The sequence below is a fragment of the Meles meles genome, chromosome 20 (genome assembly GCF_922984935.1).
Source record: "Meles meles chromosome 20, mMelMel3.1 paternal haplotype, whole genome shotgun sequence".
NCBI classification, from domain to species: domain Eukaryota; kingdom Metazoa; phylum Chordata; class Mammalia; order Carnivora; family Mustelidae; genus Meles; species Meles meles.
The window spans coordinates 12,103,683-12,124,014 of NC_060085.1; the positions used below are offsets into that span (position 1 = coordinate 12,103,683).

At 57.4% G+C, this 20,332-nt stretch overlaps 1 protein-coding gene across 1 annotated transcript in view; it reads right to left on the reverse strand.

Moving 5' to 3' along the window:
• Window positions 1-12,857, reverse strand: part of NOTCH3 (notch receptor 3) — a 31,844-nt gene extending 18,987 nt beyond the window's left edge. Inside the window, exons 1-16 of the mRNA XM_045991626.1 lie at window positions 12,687-12,857; window positions 10,073-10,151; window positions 6,393-6,535; window positions 5,975-6,313; window positions 5,763-5,885; window positions 5,444-5,677; window positions 4,682-4,837; window positions 4,401-4,586; window positions 3,631-3,744; window positions 3,117-3,230; window positions 2,327-2,560; window positions 2,100-2,210; window positions 1,435-1,627; window positions 1,207-1,358; window positions 872-985; window positions 251-406 (exon numbers count right to left, since the gene is read on the reverse strand). Coding sequence (XP_045847582.1) covers window positions 251-406; window positions 872-985; window positions 1,207-1,358; window positions 1,435-1,627; window positions 2,100-2,210; window positions 2,327-2,560; window positions 3,117-3,230; window positions 3,631-3,744; window positions 4,401-4,586; window positions 4,682-4,837; window positions 5,444-5,677; window positions 5,763-5,885; window positions 5,975-6,313; window positions 6,393-6,535; window positions 10,073-10,151; window positions 12,687-12,804 — 2,566 coding nt within the window. The 5' untranslated portion in view covers window positions 12,805-12,857. The remainder of the gene's footprint in view (window positions 1-250; window positions 407-871; window positions 986-1,206; window positions 1,359-1,434; window positions 1,628-2,099; window positions 2,211-2,326; window positions 2,561-3,116; window positions 3,231-3,630; window positions 3,745-4,400; window positions 4,587-4,681; window positions 4,838-5,443; window positions 5,678-5,762; window positions 5,886-5,974; window positions 6,314-6,392; window positions 6,536-10,072; window positions 10,152-12,686) is intronic.
• Between the last annotated feature and the right edge of the window lie 7,475 nt (window positions 12,858-20,332).

Here is a 20,332-nt window from a genome sequence, read left to right on the forward strand (position 1 = left end):
TTAATTTGCTTGTTGCCACAGGCAGCTTACAGGCTTCAGACAGACCTGTGCTCAAATCCCACCTCGTCCCTCTCCCTTCGTGACCTTGGGCAAGCCACCTAACCTTTTTGGGACCTTGGTTTTCAAGAATAAAATGGGGAAAGTGAAAGAAGAGTGAACAAGAAAGCTCAGTGCTGGGCACATAGTATGGGCTTGAGGAATGCGCTCTCTAGAGCAGCCCCCCCCCCCCCGGGGTCTCTCCTGAACTCACTGGGGTCACAGTCATCGATGTCCTGGTCACAGGAAGGCCCACTATACCCCCTGTGGCAGGTACAGCTGAAACTGCCCTCCAAGTTGGTGCAGGTACCGTGGGAGCCACAGGGGGAGGGGCCAGCACACTCATCCACATCCTGCTGGCATCGTGGGCCTGGGGATGAGGAGCAAGGTAACATCCAGGGTTAGAGGGTACAGGGCAGGGCCTGAGAGTACCTGGCCCTCAGGAAGAACCTGAAGGCTGAGGGGGTGAATACAAGAACAAGCTTCATGGTCATTTGCCTCTGGGTGTTTGCACATGCTGTTCCCAAACTGCCTTCGCCTTATTTCAGTGGGTAGTGAAGGCTTTCTGATTGAGGTCTGCCCCTCCAGGGAGCTGTCCCCAAACCCTCCGCCTGAATCCTAGCTTCCCCACTCCCATATCCCTTCATCTTCTCCAGAACTGACCACACGGTTGCAAGTGTCTGTGTTCAGCTTGGTCCCTTCCTTAAAAGAACCCCCCTCAAAACACAGGGCCAAGGACATGTTTCCCTCTGGGTCCCCAGCACCACCGACTACGCAGCAGGGTGCAGAGGAGGTGAAGGAAAGGAGGAGGAGGAGGAAGAAGCAGGTGGTGTACCTTGCCAGCCAGGGGGGCAGGAGCAGATAGGCAGCTGGCCAGGGACAGACTCACAGTGGCCCCCGTGCTCACAGGGGTTCGGGGCACAGGGGGACAGCAGCTCACACTGATGACCTGTGGTGGGCAGGCAGAGTAAGATAGTCTTGACAGATTCCTTTTCCCCATCTCCTTCCAGGGTCCCCACCTTGTTACCCACCTCCAAACCTCCTGGGGGAGAATAAGGGAGGAAAAGGGGGAAAAAAGCCAAATGTAGAGGATGGGGAGTGGAGCAGAAAGGAAACGAGCAGGAAGAAGTGGGGAGGGCGAGCCTGGGGTGAGAACATGGGGACACACACCTTGTACACCAGGGGGACAGGTGCAGTGGAAGCCCATTCCATCACTGGTGCAGGTGCCGCCAGACCGGCAGGGCTGGGATTCACAGGCATCTCGAGCCAGGCTCTGGCTGCATCGGGGACCACTCCAGCCAGGCTCACACACACAGCGGAACCTGGAGGGGAAGGCAGTCAGGGAATGCCCATGGGCAGGGACACAGCAGGGGTTCAGGAGTTGGGGAGAGGCCTCACCCTCCAGGCGCATCGTGGCAGACACCATGACTGCAAGGATCTTGGGCACAGGGATGGCTCGCGGGGAGGCAGAGTGGGGGCAGGGAGCCAGGAGGGCAGAGGCAGCGGAAGCCATTTTCCCCATCCACACAGGAGCCTCCATCACCGCACGGACTGGACACACACTCGTTGATCTCCACGTTGCAAAGGGGCCCTGGAGAGCACGAAGGCAACCTCATCCCAGGACAAGGACGATGGTGCCAACAGGGAAAGGCAACCTTGCCTCATTTAGCACGGCCACACCCTTGAGCAAGAACAATCTCACCTTCATAACACAACAGCTCTTGTATAGATTAGGACAGCCAGCTCCTCAACCCAGAGCTGCCCCCAGATCATACTTGTCCCCAGACTTCCATGAAATCACCTTCATTTTCACCAAGGATTACTTTGGACCCCATGCAGAAACACGATACCTGAGACTGGACCCTCATCTGTGGTCCAGGATAACCTTGAGCTGATATGGGGACAACCTCAGTCCAGTGGGAGAGAGCACAACCTCAGGGCTAAGTGTGGACAATCTCATTGGACAAGCAAAGAGAGGGGCAAACTCAACTAAGAATAGAGTACTTTCATCCTCACCCTCTCAGCCTAAAAAGACCCCCTTCCCATGGCAGCCACCTGCCCACCTGTAAAGCCAGGCTGGCAGACACAGTCATAGCGGTTGATGCCATCGCGGCAGACTCCAAAGGTGCAGGGGTTGCTGGCACAATCATCAATGTTCACCTCGCAGTTCACTCCTGGGGAGGGGGAACACGGCAGGGGTAGCCACCACTGAGCCCAGGGGCACCATTTCCAAAGCATCTGTGCCCTTCCAGATGTACTGTTCCCGCCCCAACCCGGCCTCCAGCCCCACCTGTGGTGCCAGGAGGGCAGCGGCAGAGATATTTGTCCACCAAGTCTAGACATTTGCCTCCGTGGCGGCAGGGCTGGCTGCGGCACTCGTCCACCTGGCTCTCACAGCGTGTGCCTGTGTATCCCGGGGCGCAGGCGCACGAGAAGCTGGCAATGCCGTCCACACAACGCCCATGGTGGCACGGGTCCGGGGAGCAGTCATCCACGTTGCGCTCACACAGCGTGCCCTCAAAGCCTGGAGGACCAGAGGGTCAGGCTCCACCCACTTGCCAAGGCCCTGCCCACAGCCGTGGCCTCTGCCCAATCCTCGCCCAGCTCTACCTCAGGCCCTGCCCATCTATCCAGCAGGAGGTGGGCTCAATTCAGGCCCCGCCTCTTAACTCCCTCCCGCCACAAGCTCCAGGACTCGGCCCTGGCCAAGACACTTCCACAGATAAATCCCATCCCCAACCGCAACATCTCCTCCAGTCTTTACCCTATCAGCCCTGTTCCGCCTCACTTCCCACTCTGGACTGGAAATGGGGACACATGGGAAGTGCCTGGGTGTAGAGGGATTTGGACACTTCCCCTCAACCAAAGTGCACCCCTTCTCTGCCAGACCCATTGGCCCCACTCTTAGCCTTACCACTGCTTACTTCCATCATTGGCTCCATCCCCTGGCTCTGTCATTGGCTCTCCCGAGTCCTGCCTTGCTGCAGCCCTGCCCCCAAATTGTCCCCAAGGCTGTTATTTGCCTTCCCCCCTTGCCCCGCCCCCGGACTCTTGCTGGCCTGTCACTGGCCCTCTCTCACCCTCTGCGCAGCGGCATTCATAGCCATCAGGCTGGTCCACACATTTGGCTCCATTCCGGCAGGGTGTGCTCGCGCACTCATCCACATCCAGCTGACACATGGCCCCACTGAAGCCTTAGGGTGGGAAGTGGGATGGGCAGAGGCCCAGATAGGGTCAGAGAAGTCACCCCTTGCCAGCCCTGCCTTGTTCGGGTGGGATGAGTGGGATGATCATTTACTTAGTTTTAATGTGTGTGTCTTTTGTCTGTTTTTTAAATAGGCTCCATGCCCAGCATGGAGGCCAATGGAGGGCTTGAACTCAACCCTGAGACCAAGACCTGAGCTGAGATCAAGAATCAGGTTTAACCCAGTTACCCAGGCACCCCAACTTGGTTTTAAATTAATTTCAAGGTTTTTCATAGTATGTGGTTTCTGTTATGATAGTTATCCACTAACACGGTCTTATAGGGCTCCCCTAGAGCCTTTGTCTCTGCAGGGACCTGTCTTCTTCAGGCTCCCTGGCCAGAGTCCTCACCCGAGGGGCAGGTGCAGCTGAAGCCGTTGACTCTGTCCTTGCAGACCCCACCATTGACACAAGGGCTGCTCTGACACTCATCCATGTCCACCTCACAGTAGGTGCCTGTAAAGCCTGGGGAGTGAGGGAGGGGGATTAGGGCAGTGCGGGTTAGCCTCTGGTCTACAGGGAAAGCACGTGGGAAGGTACTCCCTTTGCTACCCATAGACGGTTCCTCTGAGCCTTGCTTGGCCTTGCCCACCCCCACCCCCCAAGGCCAATCCCAGATTCAGCTTTGACCTCTTGATGGACCTCACCCAACTGTGGATCCGAACGGTCCAAAGCTTACGAGCCTCCCTATGGGCCTTCCCTTCAGACCACCCTCTTCCCTCTGCAGTCCTCACACTCTACCGGGTCTTTGGGTACCAGGCCCAGCACCCACTGTAACCTTGGTCCCAGCCTCCATCCCATCCCAGGGTCAGTGCAAGACTGTCTGCAGGCTCCACCTTGACCCACTCCAGCTCCTGGTCCAGCCCTGGTATCATCTGCCGCCCCCGAGTGGGTCCTAAGGCACAGACTCCAGTCCCAGCCCATCTGAGGTTCTACAGACTCCCTTTGATCGTGGCCCCAGCCTTGCACGAAGCTGCTACTCTGGCCCAGCCTCCACCTCGTCTCAGGGTTCTGTTCCAGACAGTTTCACCAGGAAAGGGGAGGAAGGTGTCGTGGCCTGCTGGCTTCCCTCACCACGCCCCCCAGCCTCAGGCTCCGCCCTGGCCACACCCACCACGCACCTGCCATGCAGATGCAGGTGAACTGGCCTATGCGGTCGAGGCACGTGGCCTGGTTGCGGCAGGGCCCAGATAGGCACTCGTTGACATCGGTCTCACAGCGCGGGCCAGTGTAGCCACGGCCACACTGGCACAGGAAGGAGCCCTGTGTGTTCACGCACCGGCCGAGGTGTTCACATGGGTTGGCGCCTGCAGGAGGAAGCAACGCCAGTGTGAGTGTGGGTGGCTAAGGACCCGCCTCTCCCCTCCCTCCCAACTCTCAGATCACACACCCCGCCCCTCACCAATGGAGCACTCATCCACATCCTGGTCACAAGCCCCGCCGGTGAAGCCTGGTGGACAGGTGCAGATGGCCCGGCCATTCACGGGGTTCGTGTCGCAGATAGCATCCTCGTGACAGGGGTTGCTGACGCAGGCGTCATCCAGATGACATAGAAGCCCTGGAAGAGGTTAGGCAGAGTTCGGGGGGCACCCTCCAGCTCTGCTCAAAGGTCTCACATCCTCCACATACCGTTTTGTGTTTTGTTTCTATCAATCTGCAGTGTATTTAGGAGCTATTTTCCCCAATCATTTATTATGAAAATTTTCAAATGTATAGCAGAGTTGATTCATACGCCCACTACCTAGATTCAACTCTTGTTAGCTTCATGTTGTTGTCAGTGTTTTTCTGAACCACTTGAAAATGAGTTGGAAACATCGACACACTGTTTTAAAATATGTTGACTCCTTTTCTGATTACATACTGTCAAGTCTTTGCCTCTGCGGTATCTTCTGCCTGACATACCCTGTCCTCCATATCCAAGTCCCCCTCCCAAACACCTTCCCTGACCCTGGCCACTTGCAAAGGTCCCATCTCTTTCTCAGTCACAGGTGGCTTTCTATTCCCATGCCTACTGCCCTGGACTGTGGGCCAGCGTCTCCTTAGACCCCTCCCAGGCTCACCCTGCACCCCAAATCATTCTAACACTTAAGTCAGACTCTATCCCTGCTCCCATTACAGAACCATCAATGGCTCCCTGCTGCTTATAAGGAAAACAGCCACTCACCAGTCTTGCCCATGGGACAGGCACAGTAGAACGAGGCCACACGGTCATGGCAGGTGGCCCCATGGAAGCACACAGCCGTGGCACAATCATCGATATTCTGACTGCAGCTCTCGCCGGTCCAGCCATTGACACACACACAGCTGTGGCCACCCAGAGTGTTGAAGCAGGTGCCCCCATTGTGGCAAGCGTTGGGCTGCAGCTGACATTCATCCACATCCTCCGTGCAGAATTGGCCTGTGGCACACAGACACAGCAGTCCACACCCGCTGCATGCCCACCCAAGGTCTGCCACCTGGCTCTCTTCAGCCCTGCTGCTCACCTGTCCATTCAGGAGGGCACTGGCAGTTGTAGGTGTTCACGCCATCCACACATGTCCCCCCATTTAGACATCGGTGCCCTGGACAGTCGTCCACATTGACTTCACAGTTCTGGCCCTCGAACCCTAGCAGGGGAGGAAAGCAAAGACGGTCACTGCCAGGTGGCCTGCTATCCCTGCACTCCTGCTGCCTCCCCAGGGCACAGCTTCCTCACCAGGAAGGCAGGCACAGTCATAGGTAAGATCGCCACTCTGTCTGCATGTTCCCCCGTTACGGCACGGTGAGGGGGCGCAGGGCACGGCAGCATTCTCACACAGTGGCCCCGTGTAGCCAGCTGGGCAGTGGCAGCGGAAGGAACCAGGCGTGTTGAGGCAGGTGCTACCGTGGCGGCAGGGCCCTCCCCCCCGGCACTCATCCACATCGCTTCGGCAGCTGCGGCCCTGGTAGCCAGGCGGGCAGGAGCAGATGTACCGGCCATCCGGCCCCACCGAGCAACGGGCACCATGGGTACAGGGGCTGCTGAGGCAGGGGTCCGGCAGGGAACAGTCGGGACCTAGAGGAACCAGAAGAGGGTGAGCTTTGGCTGTTCACATGCTTGACTGGCTTGGGCTTCCCTCTAGACCATCCCTTACCTCGGAAGCCACGGGGGCAGCGGCAGGAGAACCGGGCGGCGCCTGCCACCACGGAGCTCTGGCAGACGCCCCGGCCAGCACAGGGACCCGAATGGCAGGGGTCTTCCAGCTGGCATCGCTCACCCACCCAACCTGGCGGGCACCTGTAGGCAGAGATAGCTTAGTATAGAGATGTACTAGGGTGGTACCAGACAGAAGCATCCCAGACACGGAGATACACACACGTGACAGCAAGAAATACACACGCAAGCAGCCCAACAATCAAGCACGCCCATTCGTTCATGCAACCAACATTCACTGACTAACTAATGTGTTCTTAACAATAGGAATACAGTCACAAACACATTAAAAGTCATCCCCACCCTCTTTATGCTCACAACCAAGCTGGGCAAAGAGAAGATACACAAATAATAAATGAGATAACATGCCAGCATGGTGTGGTAAGGGCCATGAAGAGTTCAGTGGGTTGTTGATTTGTTTTTTAATTATTTATTTATTTGACAGAGAGAGATCAAAAGTAGGCAGAGAGGCAGGCAGATAGAGATTTGGGAAGCAGGCTCCCCGCTGAGCAGAGAGCCCAATATGGGGCTCCATCCCAGGATCCTGAGATCATGACCTGAGCCAAAGGTAGAGGCTTAACCCACTGAGCCACCCAGGCACCCCAGTTGAGTGGGTTTTGAGTCACGGCCCCAGGAAAGAAATGCCCATGTCCCAGAACCTGTGATTCTGACCTTATTGAGGAGGTAACTAAGTGACAGATAACAAGATGAGATCCTTCTGGATTTTCCAAATGGGCCCCCAAATCCATTGGCCGAGGGAGATATGGGAGAAAGAGGAGAAGGCCAAATGGAAGACAGAAGCAGACACAGGGTGCTGCACCACAAGCCAAGGAGCTCCTGGAGCTGCCAGGAGGTGGAAGAGGCCAGGAAGGATTCTCTTGGAAAGCCACTGCAGACGGCGGGGCTGCCAGCACCTGGAATTCAGACTTCTGACCCCCAGAACTGTGAGAATAAATTTCTCTTTTTTAAACCACCCAGTGTTTGGTGGTTTGTTATGGTAGCCAGGAAACTAGGACACAGGATGAGGGAGATGAGTAAGGAAGGAAGGCAAACATGATATTTTCGGACCGAAGAAGGTAAGGGAGAGGGGCACAGGGTTGTGTAAGGAAGAGCCTTCCAGGCAGAGGGAATAGCAAATGCAAAGTCTCAGACTCCAGAAGACAACCACTCTAGCACAGACAGACTCAGATAACACAGCAGGAGGGCCAATTCCACATTCTGGCCTGGCGAACATTCAGACCCAAATCCACAGCTCAGTTCACAGATGGGTAGCTCTCATGTGGACAGAGAGTGTAACTCTCCCAAATCCTCCAGCCTTTCCTGGAGGCACAGACAACCCTTCCTGCCACTGGGAGGAGGAGGTGGACACCAGTGCTGGTGCCCTCTGACCCGGAGAGAATCCTCCGCCCGCAGCCCCTTCCCCAAACCCCCCAAGAAAACCTTGAGTAGGAAGGAAATAAGGCGGTTGGCCTTAAGACTGGAAACCTCCGGAAGGACACTGGCGGGCTGGGAGGGAAGGGTTTAGACTGGCAAGAGGGTCCAAGGTGCCGCCCTGACGCTGCCCACCCCTGGCGCGTTCCCTCCCTCTGGCTCATCCCAGCCGCTTGGGGCTAACCTCAGGCAGCTGACTCAGTCCCTAGCGTCACCCACAAGATCCCCCACCCCGGCCCCCAGCGAAACAGGTCTAGGCACGGCAGGGCAGGGGTGCCAATAGTGTTGAGAAGGGAGGGCGAGGCTCCCAACCCCCTCCCCAAAGCCCCGCAGGGTGAGGACGTCCGTCTCGACTGCGCGCCGAGAGGGGGCGCGCTGCGCCGGGCGCCGGGGACTGCAGGTCCCACCGCCAGGCAGGGCGCGGCCGCGCGGCCCCCTCCCGACGCCCCGGGCGGGTTCCCACGCTCTGCGCCCCGCTCCCCCGCCGACCGGTCGGGCCGGTTCCAGCCTCCGCCCGCGCCCCGCCTCGCAGCCAGGGCTTTGGGGGAACCGAGAGGGGGGGAAGAGCACACTTGGTTGGGGGTCGGCGAGAGGGGAGGGGAGGAGAGGGGAGGGGAGGGGAGGGGAGGGGAGGGGAGGGGGTGCGGCGAGGACTGGGAGACGGAGACGTTGGCTTGGGAGGCTACTTTGAGGAAAAGGCTAAGGGGGGATTCGTGGAGAAATGACATATTGGGGCGTTCCTGAAAAGACACGAGTATTCGGAACCTTGAAGGAGATTGGGGGACCCGTGGGGAGTGGTTCCCACGGCCCAGCTCGGGGAGCAGCCCGCTCCACTCCGGGTAATCCGGGCTCCGGGCCGCCGCGCGCGCTGGTGATTCACCTGTTGAGGGGCGGGGCAGCCGCGGCAGCATTCACCTGTCGGCAGTATTCCAGGGGCTGAGCTCCACTGCGCAGGCGCCCGGCCCCGCGGCTCCGCCTCCCAGGTGAGTGGTTCCAGATAAGGTCACACTTTCCCCCACCCCCACCATCGCAGACTCCCAACCCGAGGAACCCGCTCGGCGAGGCTAAGTCCCCACCTGGGTGAGCCCAAGTGGGCTCCAGTCAAAGCGCGTGTGTAACTTCAAAGGGGCTCTCCGGGATCAAAAGTCACCTCAGACCCGCCCAGCGTGGCCCACACATTCAACTTGTTGTTGAATAAACGAATACAGTAATGAATCAATCAATGGCTACTATTACTAACGACGATATTATAAACGGACCTACCCATTTCCCCAAAACCTTGAGACGTTCACCTTTATGGCACGTATTTCCTGTGCCCCTAATCTTCATCATCATCATCTTCTTCCCTATTTATTGAGCACTTACTGCTCGCTGAGCTTTACACTGAGTTCATCCCATGAAGGGTCTCGTAATCTTTACAGTCAACCCCATTAAGGAGGGACTATGATTGCCCCATTTTCCAGATGCAAAAACTGAGGTTCAGAGAGCTCAAAGCACTTGCTCAAGGTATCCCAGAGCCCAGAATTCAAATTGAGTTCTCCCTCCCTCTGCTCAGTTCTTTCCCAGCCTTCGCTCAGCAACTTCAACCCTCTGCCTTTCCCTATATTATCTAATGACTGAATTCTAACAAAGGTCACAATCCAGGGGAAAGTGCCCCTACTTCTGAGATCCAGGGAGAAGTGACTAACCCCAGGTCACACAACAAGAAAGTGACATTGCAGAGCTATCTTACAGCCCCCCGTGCCCCCACCACTAAAGGTCGAGACATGGGAAGATGCAATTGGTGTGCCCACTATTACCAAGCCATTGGTCCCTGAAGATCTGTTGATTGAATAATAACTACCTCCATCGGAGGCTCTACACATGACCTCAGGCAGCCAAGAACTCTGTGAAGTGGGGTTTAATGTGCCTGTTTACCAGACCAGGATACCAAAGCTTAAAGGGTTTAGGTCCCAGGCAGTCAGCAACACGATGTGGGATCTGAACCCCAGCCCCGCAAATTGCAGAGCCCCCGCTCTTAACCTTCCTCACTTCTTAACCCTGCTCGATTCCAATGCGGAACAAGAGGTTACCCAAGCCACACACATGTAGGAAGTGGTAGAGGCGTTGGTGGTGGACACAGAGGCAAGGGAAGAAGACAGACTACCTCCCCACACAGGACCCACTGATGGCTCAGAGCCAGGCACTCACAGGCAGGCAGCCTCCCGGGAGGGCAGCTGGGTGCAGCGACCTCCATTCATACACGGGCTTCCGTCCAGGCAAGGAGGTACTGTGTAGGGGCAAAGGAAAGTTGGGGGAGGGGGTCAGTCAGGCACCCAGGAACCCCGGCTCAGAGTGACAGAGCCCATCCTTCCCTCCCCCAGGCAACAGCTGCAATGGGCTGGGGGTGTCTCTGTGGGTTCATGGAGCCCCCGCATCCCCAGTTCCCACGGCCCCCCGCCCCGGCCCCAGCTGTTGGGGCTGCAGCTGTCCCTGCCAGCTCAAGCCCTGGGAACCACAAGGCAGGGGCGGGCAGGAGGAGGTGCTGACTTGTGCCAGATGTGGGGACTCAGGAAGCTGCCAGAATGGGGGGTGCAGAGGCAGGAAATGAGGGTGCTGAGCGTTGAAGGGAGGTCCGGGGCTGTGTGCCCAGATCCCAGGGTAATGGAGAGGGCAGGGGCAAGGAGGCCTGGAGCCCTGGGTCTTTCTTGGCCTGATGTTGGGCATCTGCTCCAGCTGGGCAGAGCAGTGTGGTGCTCTGGTGAGAGGGGCCAAGGCTTGTACCCCAAGCCTAGCCAGCACTGGATGCTGCAGGGATAGAGTGTGGGTTGAAGGGAGGGGCAGCTGGCAGTAGGCATTTGCTGCCCGGTCCAGCGTCCCCATCCCTGAGGGCTGTGTCCCTCTGGGGCGTGGCAGTCTAACTGTCCTGCCAGACTGGTCTGTGCCAGACGCGGCTGGGTGTGAGCTAGTGGAGAATTGTGTATGCCAGCAGGTGTGGGGCCTCTGTGTGTGTGTGTGTGTGTGTGTGTGTGTGTGTGTGTGTGTGAGATGGAGAGATGGAAAGAGATAGAGGGAGATAGAGAAAAACGGAGACAGACACAAGGAAACTAGAAGCAGGCCAACACAGAGAGCAGGCAGAGATGTGCAGAGAGAGAGAGGAAGAGACACACAAGTTGAGCTGGACATGCTAAGAGGACAACAGGGCAGGTGTCCCCTTCCTCAGGGGACAGGGAGAGACAGGACACTACCACCCAGACAAGGGCCTGGGGGTGTTTGGGAACTCACAGTAGGAGCCACATGAGGCAGACTGCGGGCCTGACCGAGCAGTGGGCCATGTGAGCCACATGTGTGTGTGCTGGAAGTACATGTGTGTACAAATGCCTGCGCCATCTATGAGTGCACTGGGTCTGTCGCGCGTGCTGGTGCATGTGAGCCCCGTTCATATGGTACACAGCTGTGTGTCTCCGCATCCAGTGTATTCTCGAGTGTCTGTGTATGGGTTGGGTGTGCCTCTTTGCACATATTACACTGGGTGCAGGCATGCCTTGGATCTGTGTGTGTCTGAATGTACACCGGCAGCGTGTACAAAGTGTATGAACATGTGTAATTGTATGTGCAAGTATGATAGTGTACGGGCTGCGTATCCACTGTGCGGGTGTAGTGCGTGTGCGTGTGTGTGTGCACGTCTCTAGCTGCCTGTGTGACCCCGGGCTGTGTGTGCCTCCGATTGTGTGACAGGCCATGTGTGTGTGCGCTGGCCCTGCGGGGGCGGCAGCTCCTGCCCCATCCTGCCCCGTCGGGCACCGGGCTGGGCGGTGCAGGCCCTTCCTTCCCAGCACCGAGCCCCACAGCGGCTCCCCGGGACCCAGGGCCAGGGGCGTTCGGCCAGTGTCCCTCTTCCGCCGGCCAGGCCTCCCTTGGGGGTGTGCGCCCCCGCAGCCCCCGCCCAGGCCCCGCCGCCCGTCCCGCTTTGTCTGGCAAAGAAAGCGCGAGGCCGGCCCGGGGGGGAGGGGGTGTCTAGACGGCGCGGCCATTGTCCCAAGCGGGGGAAGGGAGAGCGGGGGAGGGGGAGGGGCTGGGGGCCCCGGCCGGCTGGGGAGGGGCTCGGGCTGCGGAGACGGGGCGCTGGAGCTGGAGAGGAGCACGTGGGCTCGCGCCCCCCGCCCTCTCTTTCCCTCCCCTCGCGGGGGCGGGGTCCCCTGGCCTCCCGGTCTCTGCTGCCAGGGGAGGGAGCGGGGCCGCGGGCGGGGAAAGGGGCGCGGGCGCCGATGTGCCTCCAGCTCCGACTCCGGCTCCGGGTCTTGCCGCGCTCCGGCCTGAGAAGTTTTTCCCCGAGTTCGGAGCTCCGAGAACTTCGCGCCCCCTCCCCGTCCCCCGCCCGGCCAGGCCAGCCCTGGGTGTGTAGGGGGGCTTTTGTGCGAGGGGTCCCCAACCTGGGGGTATTGGGCTCCAACCGTGACTTTCCCAAGACTGCAGACCGACGTGCATTGGGAGCGAGCCCCAGACTCTTGGTCCCCCCGATCTTGCGTCCCTGATCCCCGCCCCTCCAGCTCCCAGTCCCTCATTCCTGGGTCCCTTCATCTGCAACACTGATCGCTCCGGGGCCCCTATTCTTCGGACCTCTAGGGACCTGCCCCCTTCCCCCACTGAGCCCCTGTCCCCCCGGGACTGGCACGTAGCCCCCGAGCTCCTGCTCCCTGCCCCCGCTCTAGTCCTTGGCTTCTAGACCAGCTTCCCAGTCCCAGACTCGGGGGTCCTTAAACTCCGCTCTTACCCTCCCCCAACCCACCCACCCAGTCCCGCCCGCTAGGTCCCAGCCCCTCACCTGCAGCCCCGGGCCCCGCTAGCAGTAGCAACAGGGGCAGCGCCCGCACGGGCGGCAGTGGTGGCGGCGGCGACATCGGGCGACGGCGGCGGCGGCGGCCCCGGGTCCCCGGCCCCATGGCGGCAGGCCGCGACCCTCCCTCCTCCCTCCTCCCTCCTTCCCTGGGCTCCGGGCGCGTCCCGGGCCAGCCTCCGCGCCGCCAACTTCGCCAAAGTGAGGCTGCCGGGCCGCCCCGCCCCCAGCCCTGGGCGGCTCGCCCCGCCCCGGGGCCGGCCCTGAGCTCCCCCGCACCCCCCACCCCTAATCCCCCCCCCAGCCTCCCGGGGTCCCTGCCCACCCTCCACCCACACAGCCTGGGACCCACAGACCCTAGGAAATTCAGGCCGGCCATGTGGTGAAGTGTGGGTTGAATCCGCAGTGACAGACACACCGGCTTCGTGAACACCCTGGCTCCCAGCGCACACTCAGAGCCCGGGACACACACAGAGCCAGGGCGCAAACACAGACCTCCAGATACCCCAAAACTGAGGCCAAGCACGTCCTGAGAAGCTCATGCACACACAGCTACCATGCACAAATGCAGACGCATGCCCAGAGCTTCATGGGCACTGAAAGTATAAAACAAACCCGAAGCTCAGGCCCAGCCAGGCCTTGAGCCGGGGGCAGCATCTGCAGCCTCAGACCTCAGACACACATTAGGAAGGAGCCTCATGCATGTGAGCAGATACACACACACACACACACACACACACACACTCACACACACACACACACACACCTTCTTACTCTCCTAGAAAGCTCCTTACTACCCTGTGTGAACTCCAAAGGTCCATCCCAGCCCCCAGCCCCACCCAAACCCTACACAGCTTTGCTGCTCAGCCTGGCAGTTCCATCAACCGCCTTTTCCCAAATCAGTCCTGCTGATTTTGGATCAACTGCCTTTTCCAAAATCAGTTCTGCTGCAAAGCCACGGAGCAGCCCATTCTGTCCCTGTGGCGATAATGGGGATTCCAAAAGACCCCAAGCCCAACCCTGGAGGAGCCCTCAGTCTGCGGAAGAAGAAGTTGGGCAGAGAACCCGGCCCCCACCCCCAGCACTGGGGGTTCAGAGCTGGGCCAGAGGGACAGTGTCTGGGAGGGCAGAGTCTGGGAAGGGTCCATAGAGGGGCTGGTGAGGGCTGGGCCTGAGAGTAGTTACTTAACTTGTTCATTCATTTATTCAACGAGTAGGTATAAAGCTCCAGTCCTATGTCTGACTTTGTTCCAGGGGCTGGAGGTACACCTTGCTCCTCCAGAGAGGGCTTCCCAGAGGGGGGCCCCGTGGAGCTCACCCAGGACAGATGAATTAGAGGGAAAACATCCCAGCAGAGACACAGGCCTGCAGCCACAGGAGGGAGCAGAGAAAGGAGAAGGAGTGGACAGGCCAGGGTCACAATGGCCTGGATGAGGAGGAGAAGGCCAGACTGCCTCCCTGGTATTTGGCTTGCTGGTAAGGCTGCAGGGGGAGGAATGGTCTGGGGAGTGAGGTGCTGAGTCCGTGGAGCCTGGGGGTCACCTATGTGCAGCTGAACACTGGGGCTGAGCACAGGGAAGCCATGGTGGGAGATAGTCACAAAGGCACCCCGAGATCTTCAGGCAACTTTTAACCTTTTTATTTTAAAATAATTTCAAGTGTTGAATAACACAATTTCCATATTCCCTTTGTCCAGATTCACCAACTCTTTCCGCACTTGGCCACGTTTGCTTTACAGATATATATGGACACACACGCGTATCTATCTATGTGCCTTTTTTATTTTATTTTTTTGAGTTTTTATTTATTTTGAGAAAGTGAGAGAGCCTGCACAGGCAGGGGGAGGGGCAGAGGGAGAGCGAGAAAATCCCAAGGAGACTCCCCGCTGAGCACCTCTCCACCTAGAGATCAGACCAGAGAGCCAGAGAGCAGAAACCAAGAGTCCCCTGCTCAATCAACTGAGATCCAGGTGCCCAGTTGTGTTTCGGTTTTAAGAGCAGATCGCAGATACAATGTCCCTTTACTCCCTAATACACCACCATACACCTAATACACACCTAATACACCATGTTTTCTGAGCATGAGCGCATTCTCTTACCCAAACAGACCACGGCTGTCCCCTTTAGTCTGTGTTCCAAGTTTTCTGTTGTCCCAGTAGCATCTTCGATAGCATGTTTCTTTGCTGGCCCAGGATCCAATCCCTGACCATGTGTTTCATGAACTGGTCATGTCTCTTGGTGCCCTGTAATCTGAATCAGTTCGTTAGCTTTCCCCCATCTTCTGTGATATTAATTTTTTTTAATATTTTACTTATTGGGGTGCCTGGGTGGCTCAGTGGGTTAAGCCTCTGCCTTCCGCTCAGGTCATGATCTCAGGGTCCTGGGATCGAACCCCGCATCGGGCTCTCTGCTCAGCAGGGAGCCTGCTTCTCCCTCTCTCTCTCCCTGCCTCTCTGCCTACTTGTGATCTCTCTCTCTGCCAAATAAATAAATAAAATCTTAAAAAAAAAAAAGATTTTACTTATTTATTTGACAGAGAGAGAGAGATCACAAGTAGGCAGAGAGGAAGGGAGAGGGAGAGGGGGGAAGCAGGCTCCCTGCTGAGCAGAGAGCCCGATGCGGGGCTCGATCCCAGGACCCTGAGACCATGACCTGAGCCGAAGGTAGCGGCTTAATCCACTGAGCCCCCCAGGCGCCCCAACAACTTACCGTTTTTGAGTGTAAAGTTCAGAGACTTTAGTGCAAGCATCACCTGTATCTACTTCCAGGACACTTCCATCACCCCTAAAGGAAGCCCCTTCCCCAAAGGCAGGCACTCCCAAGCCCCCTCCCCCAGCCCCAGGCAGCCAGGGGTCTGCCTTCTGCCTCTAAGGATTTGCCTGTTCTAAACATTTTGTGTACATGGAATCAGTGTGGGGCTTTCTGTGTCTGGCTTTTGTTTCACTCAGCCTCACGTTTTGGGGGGTTCTCCATGTAGCATCATTCTTTCTCGTGGCGGACTAATAGCCCATTGAATGGCTATACCATATTTTGCTTATCCATTCACCCATTAATACGTGCGATGATTTTTTAAAAGATTTTATTTATTTATTTGACAGAGAGATAGAGAGTACAAGTAGGCAGAGTGGCAGGCAGAGGGAGAAGCAGGCCCCCCGCCGTGCAGAGAGCCCAATGCGGGGCTCCATCCCAGGACCCTGGGAACATGACCCCATGACCTGAGCTGAAGGCCGCTGCTTAACAAACCTAGCCACCCAGGCAACCCAAGGTGATTTTTTTTTTAAGATTTTTAAAAATTTATTTATTTGGGAGAGAGAATGGGAGAGAGAGAGAGAGAGAGAGAAAGAGCACAACAAAGGGAGGGTCAGGGGAGAAGCAGACTCCCTGCTGAGCAGAAAGCCCATGTGAGACTCCACCCCAGAACCCCAGGATCACTACCTGAGCAGAAGGCAGTCACTTAACCAACTGAGCGACCCAAGCATCCCCCCCAATCAGGTGGTTTGTTTTGGTTTTTTTTTAAGATTTTATTTATTTGACAGAGAGAGACACAGGGAGAGAAGGAGCACAAGCAGGGGGAGTGGCAGAGGGAGAAGCAGGGCTCCTGCTGAGCAGGGAGCCGGATGCAGGCCTAATCCCAGAACCCTGGAATCACGACCTGAGCCGAAGGCAGACACCCAGCGACTCAGCCTCCCAGGCGCCCCGTGAGATGATTTTTAAATGCTTGTAAAGGACAAGGGGAAGGAGGCAGAGAAGTGCTGTCAGAGAGAACGAAGCAGCAGGAAGGGCCCAGAGTGCAAGTGGAAGGATTGGCTGGAGCCCGGCCTGGCCCGGCGGGTATAGACAGGCCAGCCCCTGGGGACAGGAACTGAGGATGCTCTGCCCCTCCCCCAGGTTCTGGCTGGGGCTCCCACGGGGAGGGAGTAGCTGCCCATCTTCTGGTGACTTGCTGGAGGCTTTCTAGAGGAGGAACTGACATTCAAGCCCAGGGCTGAGTGACTCCAGGCCACATGAAGTGTGAGGGGTGGGGTAGGGTGAGGCTGGGGATTGGGCAGCAAAACGGACAAAAGTTGCACAAGAAGGGGTGCAGCCTGATTCACAGTGAGCGTGCTGAGTCAACAGGTCCTAGGGCAGGTGTGGCTTTGGTCCTTCCCCTTGCCCATCATCCCAGGAGGAAATCCAAGCCCCCCTCCCCCTTCCCTGGCTTTGCTTTCAGAGCCCTTAGCCCATCTGCCCCTGTGCCCTCTCCAGCCCTCCCCCATCACACTGAGTCAAACTGCCTCCTCACCCAGCAGGCCTTGCGTCCTCATGGCCTTTGCCCAGGTTCTTCCCTCGACTGAGACACCCAACAAGCTAAAAGGACCCTTTGCTTCCTTCCCCAGCAGGAACTCACAACAAATGCGTTCTCTTCAAAAATGTATTTTCTTCTAGTTATAGGGAATACTCTGTTATTTCCCACACATGACACCCCTTTACCCATGCAGGTCCCTCTTTCTGGCTTGCCTTCCAACTCCCCTTTCCTGTACCTGGGGAACTCCCGGTTATTCCTCAAGAGTCCGGCTCCAGGGTGGGGCGCCTGGGTGGCTCAGTCAGTTAAGCATCTGCTTGTGGCTCAGGTCATGGTCCCAGGGTCCTAGGATCCAGCCACACAGGATCCCTGCTCAGCAGGAAGGCTGCTTCTGCCTCTGACACCACCACCCCCATGCTCTCTCTCTCTGAAATAAACACAATCTTTAAAAAAGAAAGAAGGAAGGAAGGAAGGAAGGAAGGAAGGAAGGAAGGAAGGAAGGTAAGAAAGGAAGGAAGAAGTATGTTCCTGTTCTAGGAAGGCCTCTCTTCCCCTGCAGGCAGAGCCCCCCTGGGCTTTCCCAGCATCCTCCTTCTGTCTCTGCCTTATCCATAAATAGCTGGGATATCTGTATCCTTCTCTGTATCTAAACCAGGAGCTTCCCAGAAACCAGGCATCACAGAGTATGCTGTGGACACAGAAGGGATGGCATGGGAGGGTTTGGTGACTCAGGAACTGGCTGAAGGAGTTAGGATGCCCACCCCAGAAAGGCTGCCGCAGGGGGACCACTCTCTTCAGTACCCTTCCAGAGGCTAGGGCTCCAGGGACAAAGGTAGGGGCTTCAGGAGGCAGGCTAGCTCCAACCCTGACCCATCTGAGAAAGGACTTTTTGCTGGAATGGATGGCCTATGAGATGCTGAGCTCCCCATCAGAAGGAGCAACCAAGGAACCTGGACCCACATTTTGCTAGACAGGAAGTCTAGAGTCTGTGACTCTGCTGATCTGGTGGACTCTGGTCTGTGACAAACAGAGACAGAGGGGGAGCAATAATAGTGAAAACATAGGTGAGGCCAGCGTGGCAGGGGGTGGGGGGAAGAGTGGGAACAAAAGAAAGAAAGTCTACAGAGTGCCTATTGTGTGCCAATCCCTTTCTGAAGTCCCCATGACTCAGCCAGCAGAACGTGGATTCCTGGCTCCAGATTCCTGCCACCCTTGAACCACAGTGGCAGAACCACCGCAAATTGTCAGGATCCTTAGGGGACAGGATAGTCAGGAGCAACCATTCCCACAGCCTTGCAGTGGGCTGCCACACAGTTCCCAATGTGGTGGGGGTAGGGGTGAGCTCGAGAGCCCTCTCCCCTGCCCCTGCCGGCAGCCTTGGCCCAGGACTGCATTTCTCCTCAATGAGCTCAGTCCCCAGGGACACAGGACCTGGGGCCAGGCCAAGACGCAGCTGCTGGGCCCAGGGCCGATGACCAGGAACCTGAGAACGTGCCCTCAGCTTCTCCTCCCGGGACCACAGTCCTGCCCTTGTCACCAAAGCTGGGGCCAGGTCCTCATGCCCATTGGGCCATGGGAGTCCAAGAAGGACCAGCAGGGGTGAGGGCTGCTGGCTGTGGGCCCTGGGCAAGAGTGGGAAGGCTGGACTCCAGAGGCCATTGGCTACAGACCCAATCAGTTCTTTTGGACACTGCCTCCCTAGGGCCCTCTCATGCTCCAACCCTCTATGGCTCCCCACTGCCCAGAGTGACACCGTCCTCACCTCACCAGCTTCACTAGTCTCCCAGCCTTCCCAGTCTTGGCACGCATTGTACCCACCACAGGAGCAACTTTCTCATACCCTGAAGGCTCCTTTCACCTGGCCATTCACTAGGACCCTCCAGCTCTTCTCGCCTTCATTCATTCATTCATTCAACAAACCTTACTGACTACCTACTGGGTGCTAGGCCCTATTAAGGCAGAGGTGACAAAGCCAGAGCTGTTTCCTGTCCTGATGGAGGAGACAGACCAGAAACAAGAAGGCACACAAATAACCATTGAGTGTGGCTCAGGGGAAGGGGAGATTTCAGTGTTGGGGGGCAGGACAGTCCTCGCTGAATTAGAGGACATAACAGCTTAGACCTGAAGGAGGAGAAGCCAAGCAGGAGCAAACAGCCAGAGGAAGGGGGTGCCAGGTAGAGGGACTGGCAAGTGCAAAGGCCAGCCAGAGGAAGAAGGGGCAAGTGGATAGGAGAGGAACAGGGATGAAGCCGGGTTGCTAGGCACAGAGGGAGTGAGGGGTGGGAGGTTGAGGGAGATGATTCAGGCCAGGTCGCAAGGGGCTACAGGGTCTGGGATTCTATCACAAGCATGGTGGTCGCCACTGGAGGGTTTTAGCAGGGAGAAGCTGATCTGACGGAAGCTGTAGAAGACCACTCTGGAACATGGACCTTCTTCTCTCCAGGGGAGTTGTCCCTGAGGCTCCACCATCTCCTCTGGCCTCCCATGGCCTCTTTACTCCGTGTGATCCTTCCTGGCTCCCCATCACATTCTGAGCCCTGCGGGCATCTGTCTGGCTTGCTGCTGAATCCACGGTGTCTAGCGGTGAGTCTGTTTCACAGTAGGCCGAATGAATGGATACACCAAGCACCTCTCAGTGCAGAGCAAGACCCAGGAGCTGGGACCTGAATGTGCCCAGTGCCAGCCCTTGAGACATCCCCATTGAATCAGGCTTTGGTCACAGGCAGGGATGGGGGCTGGTAGGGCTTCTCAAGGAGGAGAGGGGGCGAAAATTGAATATGGAAGAGCGTGAAGAGAAGTGAACTCACTTCAAGTGAGAAGCTACAGGCCCTGCAGTTCTGGACAAGCGAAAGGGGAGGGCATCTCCCATGCCTCATGGAGACAGATGGTGGTTTCCTTGTCTTAGGACCCTCCATTGGGTGGGACACCCACTGGATGTCTTGGCCTCATGGACCCTGGGCTCAGACCACTCTCATCTTCCAGCCCCCATCTCCTGCTCAGGTCTGAACCATGATGCTCTGATGTCCCCTGCCTGTCCTTGGCTCCCTAGCCCTTGAAGCCTGTCCTTCCTGTAGGTATGGCACTTGTCCTCCTGCTTCAGAAAAGGGGAGTGCCTCCCCCAGGGCTTTTCATTACCTCGTCCCTTGGCCATAGGTTGAGGTCGCTTCCATGATGCGGTGAAGTTTGCAGGAATCCATAGCAAATGCTCGTCTCACAGTCTCACGTCCCCCACCCCCACCCCCTCACTCTCTCCCCTGCTTCTCTGCACATGCCTGGCTTCATTCTTCCCCTTCTCCCCTCCACTCCGTGCCCCCAGAGGCTGACCTCTACAGACTGCATCAATGGACGGCCTT